At 35.1% G+C, this 10687-nt stretch overlaps 2 protein-coding genes across 2 annotated transcripts; both read left to right on the top strand.

Moving 5' to 3' along the window:
• Window positions 1-1021: 1021 nt before the first annotated feature.
• Window positions 1022-2437, top strand: xcr1b.2 (chemokine (C motif) receptor 1b, duplicate 2). Its single transcript, XM_056468236.1, has 2 exons — window positions 1022-1044; window positions 1164-2437. The coding sequence occupies exon 2, from the start codon at window positions 1164-1166 to the stop codon at window positions 2217-2219; it is 1056 nt and encodes a 351-aa protein (XP_056324211.1). The 5' UTR covers window positions 1022-1044; the 3' UTR covers window positions 2220-2437.
• A 2075-nt stretch (window positions 2438-4512) lies between these two features.
• Window positions 4513-9217, top strand: xcr1b.3 (chemokine (C motif) receptor 1b, duplicate 3). The gene is made up of 2 exons (XM_056468224.1): window positions 4513-5655; window positions 7787-9217. Exons 1-2 carry the CDS (start codon window positions 5572-5574, stop codon window positions 8828-8830), a joined length of 1128 nt encoding a protein of 375 aa, XP_056324199.1. The 5' UTR covers window positions 4513-5571; the 3' UTR covers window positions 8831-9217.
• Window positions 9218-10687: the final 1470 nt, after the last annotated feature.

Raw genomic sequence — 10687 nt, 5'->3', positions numbered from 1 at the left:
GAATACCGTCTGGTCCAGCAGCCTTACGCACATTGATCCGACTCAGTGCGGTGTAGACTTCTGATGAGGTGAGTGTGATAGGTGAGTGGTCGGTTGAGGAAGTGTTCCTGGTGTAGGGTTCTGTATTGTCTCTTTCAAAGCGGGCATAAAAAGCGGGCGTAAATGTGTGTAAATTTACATTTACTCAGTTTTTTATTAATTTCAGTAGTATTTTTGACTAATATAAAAGTGTTCATTTGATTTATTTACAATATAGTTTGTATATTTTCTGTTTTTTAATATATTATATGAGAGACTTGCTTTGTATACTAAATACATGGATCTAATTGTATTTGCATTGTTAACATTAAATAAAAGTTAAAAAGATATAATTTTTTATTTCATATATAAAATTTTTTGTTTCCATACTCCCAAAATAATTCCACATAAATCTGCAGATTTTTACTAAATTCTCCGCAGAAATAGCAAAAGATGTCCGCAGATTCTGTCTGGCCCTAGTAATCAGTATGGGGCAGACACTTTTTATACCACTGCACGTATATTCTGATATTTTGTATGTTTTTGTCTTCAGTATTTCGATTGACATGGACATAAATTGAACATGCATTATACTGCAATTGCATCCTTCCCCAAATATATGAAAAAAAAAAAATAATTTGCAAAAACGCTAAGGTTTAATATTTGTGTTACTTTTCATAAACCATGTTTTTTTTGTGTGCATTGAAGTGTTAATTTGCACACACACACAAAAGCACACACAAAAGAAAAATTATGAAAAGGTATAAATTTGACTTAGCTCTTAAAATGTTTAAAGAAAAGGTGCAAAATTTTAAATCTGCTAAACTAACTTTTAATTAAATACAAAAGGTCTGCAGACGAAAATAAGAAGGTCTGCGATTTCCCAGAAAACAAATGCTGCAACACTTCACTTATTCATTGTGAAACTGCCACATTAGCAAAAGGAAATGACCAGAATTACTAAAGTGAGAAATCTATTGTCACTACAGTGCAGTCAAACAACAAGTCAACCCAGACAACACAGAGGTAAGCAATTCATGCTTTTCTTTCAAAACATACTGTATATGCATCACACCACTTGGCTTTTTTTAATAAATGAGCAATTTTGAAATCAGAATGTTGTAATGGATTTATGCTCATGGCAGATGGAACCTGTCACCACCAGCTATGTTGGGAACATTAATACAACAGAGTACAGCTACTATGATACAGAGCCATTAATCCCAATGTGTAAAGCTGACGACTATAAAACGACCACCGGAGTCTGCTACGCCATCATCTTCTTCATTAGCATCCTTGGAAATGGTTTCCTCATTGGTGCATTGACCTGCTACGAAGATGTGAAGCGGGCCACCAATCTCTTCATGTTCTGCCTGGCGCTTTTCGATCTTCTGTTCACCCTGACCTTGCCTTTCTGGTCCGCGGAGTTCCTTCATCATTGGGTTTTCGGTGACGTTGTGTGTAAAATCATGACCGGGGCATATTTTGTAGGCATCTACGGAAGTCTCATCCTTCTGACCACCATGACCCTTGATCGATTTGTTGTGGTGGTGGTGAGAAGCTATTGGCTAACAAGGAGTCGAAGGCTTAAATGCGCAAAAGGCGCCTGCATCGGCGCCTGGATCATCAGCTTGATTGCTTGTCTGAGAGATTCGGTCTCGGCAAAAGTGCAAGACATACACATAGAGAACTATTCTTGTCAAAGCATCAGCACAACTGATGAAAAGTTTGGATATTACGCGCAGCTCATTCTGCTGTTCTTCGTGCCATTCGCTGTCATCGTTTTTTGTTACGCTAAAATCCTCCTGACCTTCATGTCAACGTCGACCAAGCAAAAATCCAGGACTGTGATATTGGTGCTGTGTATTGTTGTAGCTTTCTTCATATGCTGGGGTCCCTATCATATCATCGTGGTCTTGATGTCCATCTATGATTTCGATGCCTGCAAGCATTATGAGCTGCATATTGCATTTATCGTCTGCAGGATTCTGGCATTTTCTCACTGCTGCATTAACCCGGCACTGTATATCGTCCGAGGGAAGTACAGAAAGCTGTTGTGCAGCTTGTTGTTTTGCTCTCCAGATCTCAGACACTCCAGGTCTTACAGAGGACCGACGGATCCCAGCGACTTTAGGGAGCATTCCTGTGTGAATGAAACAGGAAACTGTGGAGCGATACAAACTAATGCCACAGAGATTTAGACTGCTGGTATGCACACAATTGATTTGTGTTGGGGCAACATGAAGGAATTAAGTTAGCTATTAGATTTTACAACATAAACATAATTAAGTTGCCCCCCCCCCCTCCTCTCAAAAAAAACCTCAGGAAATGTGTTGTTTCAGCTCATTTTAAATAAGCAGCTAAATGAGTAGTGTATGATATTTTTTTTACTTAGAGAAAAATAATATGGTTTGTATAATGTAGCAATAACGTTGTAATAAGGTTTTATTTTAAAAAATCACTTTAGAGGTGGAAAAAGTGTGTATATATGTATATATATTCAGTATATTGAAAATGTTTTATATACACATACAGAGTTTTTAGTTTTGTGTTTAAGTAAAACAGTGTTTGCTTTGTTCTGCTAAATGGTAAATTCACAAAATTAATTAAAATGTAGTCATTAAGAGCGTAAAATAACAACGTACAAATAACGTGTTTATTTTCATTTTCTAAGACACAATACAAATTGTTTAACTTCATAAAAGTAAAGAAATTGACATTTGGTGAAATAACAACCGGTAACACTTTATTTTGATGTCCATTTGAGTATTAGTAGACTGTCTGCTTAATGTCTGCTAATACTGCTCCTTTAACAGACATTTAACTGACTATAAGAAACTTACAGTACATGAAAGTACATGTCAACTTACATTAACTCTAACCCCAACCTACTTATAACTAGGCCCAAACGGAATCTAAGCAGGCTGAAATTCACAGATTTCCACAGATTTTAGCCCATCATTGAGTTTATTTGTTTACTTGTGTAAATGTGTGTGTACATTTATATTTATTCAGTTTTTAAATTAAATTTTAATTTCGTAATATAAGACATATTATATATATATATATATATCGTAAACTAAAGATATGTTATATAAGAGACTTGCTTTGTTTAGCAAATAAGTGGATCTAGATGGATTTGCATTGTAAATATTAAATAAAAGTTAAAAATGTATTATTTTGTTTATTTCATCTATTAAGTTTTCCGTTACGATACTCCCAAAATAATTGCGCATATTCCGCAGATTTTTTACAAAATTCTCAGCAGAAATAGCAAAAAATATCCACAGATTCTGTCTGGCCCTACTTATTAACTACTTACCTATAATCTAATGAGAATCAGTTGGCATGTAGATGTAAAGCAACTTAAATTCAACAAATGGACCATCAAAATAAAGTGTCACATAACAACCTTGATATTTAAATCTCAACAAATGAAAACATTTGTTATTTTGACAAATTCATACATAGGCAAAGTGCATCTATACACTGTAAATCCTGTTAAGGTAACTCAAACTTTTTTAAGGAAACTGATTGCGGCAAACTTTTAAAGTTTTGACACAAATGGTTTGAGTACTGTAAACACATATATTAATGTATTTATTGGCTCTAGGCATGGGACGATAAGCGTTTTCAAGGTATACCATGGTTTGGAAAAGTCGAGGTTTTAAAAACCACAAAAATTTTCTGCTCTATCGTTCCTGATGTATGTGTAGGATTTTTTACATTTATTTTTTGTTTGTTTTTTAGGACAACAGTATCTTCTGCAGTAAAGATATCCAAAGATGCTGTTTTAAATAGTAAAGAAATCAGTGTTTTTATAACTATTGAAGACAGCAGAAGTCAATGATTTATTTTCATTATTTAGCCTGATATGTTTCCTGCTCCAAAATATTTTAAATCTTTCCTATAATAAAATATATTGTGTTCAAAAGGGAAAAACTTCTTGTTTTTTACCTTGACATTTAAAAATAACATATTTTAGAGCAGTAATCCCAATACCGCCAAACTGTTTTTCACTGTTTTTCACAAAAAATGATCCACACAATCGATTTGTATTGGGGCAACATAAAGAAATTAAGTTACCTTATTAGTGTTTACAAATTTAGGTGGATTGAAGGTAAAACAATTAAGATCACAAGATTTTTATTATCGGTTATGAAAGTCACCATGTCAGATTATGCAATTTAATCTTGATAAATCTTGACTTGTCGAAGGTAACAAATGTGCCAGACTACACGTTTCTTCACGATCAGTCATCCAGTGACGTCTACGACGAGTGTTATTTCCCAAAGCAGTCACAAGTATTGCTATAACAATATCTCTTATTCTTTTTTATCTTATTTCAATCTCAATAAACACTGATGCTTGCTGACAACTAGGCATCATTATTTAAGCGGATTTGTTATGACATCAGTAGGATTGATAGGATCCTTTTTAATATCAAGATATTTTCTTTTAATGTTTATTTTCCAGCTTTATTTTCAAGTTGTCCCGAAAAAAACTCAAGAATTGTGTTTTTTCAGCTCATTTTAAATGAGTAGTTTCAACAAACAGTAAATGTAATGTTTTTTGAGTGCAGACACTGAAAATGAAAATAGAAATGTCTTTAACGTTCTTACACCAGCTTGGATTTTGTAGTGAAAGCAATTGTGACACTCTTGTTTCTCTGAAATGGAACACAATTAAACCAAGGGACTTTTGATAGAACAGTCATGAAGCAGATTTTAGAATTTAACTCAATATTAATGAAATGTGCAGTACTGTACTGTACTCTGCCTTTGTTTTGATGGGTCTTGCTCTAAAAAGAAATCATCTAAATGACAGTATTCAGTACACTGTAAAACCCAACAGTCAACTTTATCAAATGAACTGAGTGTAGTTAACTCAAAATTGACTGAAGGTTAATTCTACTCATTTGAGATTTGAACTTAGTGTTAAAGGTAATAAGTTAATTAAATACCTTCAACTTAAATGGAGTAAGTTCACAGTACTCAAATAGATACATTTTTTAAACTCAAATGGTTTGTAGCAATCGGTTTCCTCAAACCGTTTGAGTTGCCTTAACTCATTGGGTTTTACAGTACTCAGTTGGTTTGAGTTCTCTCTGGGTTTAACTGTGCTCAAATTGCTTCGTTTACTCAAATGGAGTAAGTTCACAGTACTCATTAGGAGTAGTTTTTGAACTTAAATGGTTTGCTGCAATCGGTTTCTGCAAATTGTTTGAGTTACCTTAAATTTTTGTGTTTTAGTGTGGTTATCAGACTATTATAAACTAAAAAAAATACTCCTTTTACTTAAACTCATAGCTAATAAAGAGAGAAATTCACTTAATGTTTCTCTGACTTTTTCCCATATTGGTATACATGTATCTATCTGTAAATAATCCGATTTTAAAATACACGAAGGGCAGATGTGACTCCAGATGTGTTTGTTTCTACACATTTAGCATTAATATGATAGATGAATTGTTTGTTAGAGAAGATGAGTGTGTTAATGAGGCTGGTGGTCATAAGTGGGCTGGACATGCTTAGGTCAAGTGAAGTATGAAACATGCAGAACATGTACTGTGTGATTTCTTCATTCCTCTCTGTCAGACGTCGCTTTTTGAAGGAACAATTCACCACAACAACCGAGGTATCATTCTTTCTTGCTTGTCTTTGGCTTTTAATGATCAGTTCGTTCAACAATACTTATGACATTATTTCATCTTTACTTAATCTCATCGCACATGTATATAATGTACATTGTAGATAAGTGACAATAAAAGGCTCTATTCTATTCTTCTATCAAAGACAACACTTTTGACTCTTATGAAGTTTCCTATGATTCATGCATTATATTCATAATTTAACAATTGTGTAATGATAAACATTTCTTTTACTCTGGTTGGTTACTTTTTGGTTTTAAGATTATTCATTGTATTGTTATCAGTCATCGTTTTATTAAGATTATTCATTGTATTGTTATCAGTCATCGTTTTATTAAGATTATTCATTGTATTGTTATCAGTCATCGTTTTATTAAGATTATTCATTGTATTGTTATCAGTCATCGTTTTTTATTAAGGTTATTCATTGTATTGTTATCAGTCATCGTTTTATTAAGATTATTCATTGTATTGTTATCAGTCATCGTTTTATTAAGATTATTCATTGTATTGTTATCAGTCATCGTTTTTTATTAAGGTTATTCATTGTATTGTTATCAGTCATCGTTTTATTAAGATTATTCATTGTATTGTTATCAGTCATCGTTTTATTAATATTATTCATTGTATTGAAGAATTGTGTATTGAATCTGATACTGATTTCTGATAAATAAATAATTACACATCCGTGGAATATATAAACTCAAAATGACATTTTTTTTTTTTTAATTTGATAATAATGTTATCAGTACTTCATTGAACAAATCAAACCTTAAAGTTTACTCGAACCCAAACTTCATAAATTCAGTAAATCCAAAGAAACTGAGAATATTTCCAGACACTGACTTGGCTTATCCATCTTATCCATCCATCCATCTCTTATCTATCTATCGTTTTATATTCATCCATCCGTCCGTCCGTCCATCCATCCATCCGTCTGTCCGTCCATCCATCCATCCATCGATCCATCCATCTATCTATGTGTTTTTATCCATCCATCCATCCATCCATCCATCTATCCATCTATCTATCTATCTATCCATCCATCCATCCATCTATCATTATAGTCATCAATCTGTCCATCCATCTATCCATCTTTTTATCTATTGCTTTATATTCATCTAGCCATCCGTTTGTCCATCTGTCTATCTGTCTATCTATCTATCTATCTATCTATCTATCTATCTATCTATCTATCTATCTATCTATCTATCTATCTATCTATCTATCTATCTATCTATCTATCTATCTGTCTGTGTTTTTTATCCATCCATCCATCTCTTATCTATCTATCGTTTTATATTCATCCATCCGTCTGTCCGTCCATTCATCCATCTTTTTCCATTCATCCATCCATCCTTCCATCCATCCATCCATCCATCCATCCATCCATCCATCCATCCATCCATCCATCCATCCATCCATCCATCCATCCATCCATCTATCTATCTATCTATCTATCTATCTATCTATCTATCTATCTATCTATCGTTTTAGTCATCAATCTGTCCATCCATCCATCCATCCATCCATCCATCCATCCATCCATCCATCCATCGTTTTATGGTCATCCATCCGTCTATCTATCTATCTATCTATCTATCTATCTATCTATCTATCTATCTATCTATCTATCTATCTATCTATCTATCGTTTTAGTCATCAATCCGTCCATCCATCCATCCATCCATCCATCCATCCATCCATCCATCCATCCATCCATCGTTTTATGGTCATCCATCCGTCTATCTATCTATCTATCTATCTATCTATCTATCTATCTATCTATCTATCTATCTATCTATCTATCTATCTATCTATCTATCTATCTATCTATCTATCTATCTTTTTTATCCATCCATCCATCTCTTATCTATCTATCTATTGTTTTATATTCATCCATCCATCCGTCCATCCATCCATCTATCTATCCATCTATCTATTTTCACTTTTCAAGTGCCTTGGATACTGGATTTCGTTGTTTATATTTACAAGTTGATTTAAATGTGATATTTTTGTATTTGAATAGTTTGAATTTTGACATTTTTAATAGTTTTTTAATTTTATGAAACATAATCCAACGTGTTACTCAACTTTGAATAAAACATTTTTTTACAGTGTACAGATGACATGATGCATGAAGATTTATCATATGAGGTCTTCAATTTCAGTTATGATTATTATCATATGACCTCCGATGACCATTTGATAGTGTTAGAGGAGGAGAACTCTCTGTTTGGAAAGATCAACGCCATTTGCTACAGTCTCATCGTCTGCATAGGTTTACCAGGAAATCTCTTTTTGCTTTGGCTGGTCTTGAAGAAAGTGGGATTGAGCAGCTCTGCGGATTGTTTGCTGCTTCATCTGACCATCTCTGATCTTGTTTTCACTCTCACACTGATCCCCTGGACGGTCTATCACATCCAGGGCTGGATTTTTGGGTTTGCGGCCTGTAGGCTGTTCAGTTGGTTCATCTTTTTGGGCCTTTACAGCTACATGCTGTTCCTCACAGTCATGACTGTTCATCGATACATTGCAGTCCAGCATCCGGTGTTTGCTTCATCCGTGGGGAATCGCGGGAGACGCTATGCACACGTCTCATCTGCTGTGGTCTGGATGATCTCCTTGGGTTTCAGTCTGCCAGAAATGATCTTTAGTGAAACTCTGGACAGATATGATGGAGTTCATTGTATTTCCTATTTTAGGTCAGAGTTTTGGATTTTGTTTGGGTATTTCAGTCAGATAATCCTCTTTTTTTTGCTACCATTCCTGGTAATAGCGCTCTGCTACGCTCGCATGGGTTTTACCATCCATCATCGTCGCATCCGAAGCAGAAACCGACATCATGCCGTATGCCTCATCCTGAGCATCGTCATTGGATTCTTCATCTGCTGGGCGCCATATAACATCTTCCTCTTCATTCACTCCTTGGAGTTTTTAGGTGTAGTTGAATTGAGGCAGACACTATCAGAGACTGTCTATTGCGTCACTCATATTTTGGCGTATTTCCATTGCTGTCTGAATCCACTCGTACACATCTTTGGAGGGAAGAAGTTCAGGAATTTCCTGCCCTGGTCCACACGTGTCCGGTGGCCCCCGCAGAGGTTCAGCAATGAAATGTTTAGCAGCCGGAGCAGCTTTTCGGGACAATTTCGTCTCTGATCACGTCACAAGAAAATTTGTAAACACTTACTACTGTTGGGTTGACGCAAGTTGGGCCTATCAAAGGGCCAAGCACACTTGTAAAAATTAAATGATTGAAAAGTCATGCCAACATACAGTTGAAGACAAAATTATTAGCCCTCCTGTGAAATTTTCATTCTTTTATATCTTTTTGCAAAATGTAAAAAAAAAGTCTCTGGTGTCCGTCCCCATAAGGTGTTGATGAAGTTTCCGCACAAAACACCACACACATAATGCTTATAACTCTGTGAAACTGCCCTTTTTAGGCTTTGATCCTACCCAGCAGGTACAGGACATCAATACTACATCAGAATGACCTTGTACCCAAACGTCATACACTCTCAGAAATAAAGGCACAGGAGCTGTCACTGGGGCAGTACCTTTTTAAAAGGTACATATTTGTACCTGAAGGGTCCACAATGGTACCTCAAAGGTACTTTTTAGGTACATTTGGACACTGATATGCACCTTCAAGGTACCACTGTGGACCCTTTGGGTACAAATATGTATCTTTTGAAAAGGTACTGCCCCAGTGACAGCTCCTGTACCTTTATTTCTGAGAGTGTAGAATGTTGCATTTTGTTTGGAAATTTTTAAAAATCAGGTTAACGTCAGAAGAATCCAACGTCAGACTGACGTCAGTATCCATTGGACAGATGTTCCATATTGGTTACTTTCCGATGCAACTTAAAAATAACTAAATATTAACATCTAATAATGTCACAGCTTGACGTTGTGTGGGCGTTACCAATATGTCGTTGGATTTTGCTTGCCATACCTGACCAATAAATGTCAGTATTTGACACCAATATGATGTTGCTTAAAGATGTTGGCTTGACCAAATGAGCAGATTAGCACTTGACATTGGTGGGGACACTATCCCTAAAGCCGTGCATTGAACAGCACAAATTCTGTTTCGCACTTTTAAAAAACATGAATAAAATACTTAATAATATAAAATAAACACATAACACAATACAAATAACAATCAGGTCCCATGCCGCAAAGGTCAGTTTACATGATTTTACTGCAATCGGGCTTTGAGGAGGTATGCATGTAGAGAAATTTATCCCGATTACTGTTTTTCATAATTATTGAGGCCAAAAACAAAACCAAATTTCGATTTAATCTTGGTTAATAGAATTAACTCGTAGAAAACTTGACTTTGTGCACTTGTAGTTTACTAAGTGTAGACGGAGCATTATTTTATTTTAAAGTCGATTAAATTATTGGTAGGGACATTTCAGTAATTGGTGGATATTGATGGGGACACATCCCCTCAATACATGCCAATTCCAATGGGCTCGATGTTGGATTTTGGTCACTTTCCAACAAAACCTAAAATCAACAAAATATCAACGTCATTTCACGTCGTTATTGGACATCAAAATTACATTGACCAAAATCTAACCTAATATTAACGTCCTATGATGTTGTGTGTCTTGGTAATTACGCCATTTCGATGACTGTCACTTTAAATCTAAATAAGATCACGCGCTTTTCAAAAGAGGGCGGAGCTACACGTGCCTGTGTGTCAGCATAGACTAACGTCCTATGCTAATGAGGGAGAGATCGTCACTAATGGCCGTGGCTTTCCCCCTTTTGTTGACATGGCGACATATGGTTTCGTTTTACCACTTGTGTTTGTCTGAAAAAAGAAAGTCGTACACACTGAGGATGTCTGGAGGATGAGTACATAATGTGGTCATTTTTATTTTAAGAAGAATTATTTCTTTAAATCCGTTTTATTGAAGTTAATTTGATTAAACTTGAGCATTTCAGTTAGCATATAAGCTTAGTTTCTACTGTTTGCTATCACAGAATAACATCACACAA

This window comes from Danio aesculapii, chromosome 2 (genome assembly GCF_903798145.1).
Source record: "Danio aesculapii chromosome 2, fDanAes4.1, whole genome shotgun sequence".
Lineage (NCBI taxonomy): Eukaryota > Metazoa > Chordata > Actinopteri > Cypriniformes > Danionidae > Danio > Danio aesculapii.
Note: the sequence above shows the minus strand (reverse complement) of the source record. Positions and strands in the feature narration are given on the sequence as shown.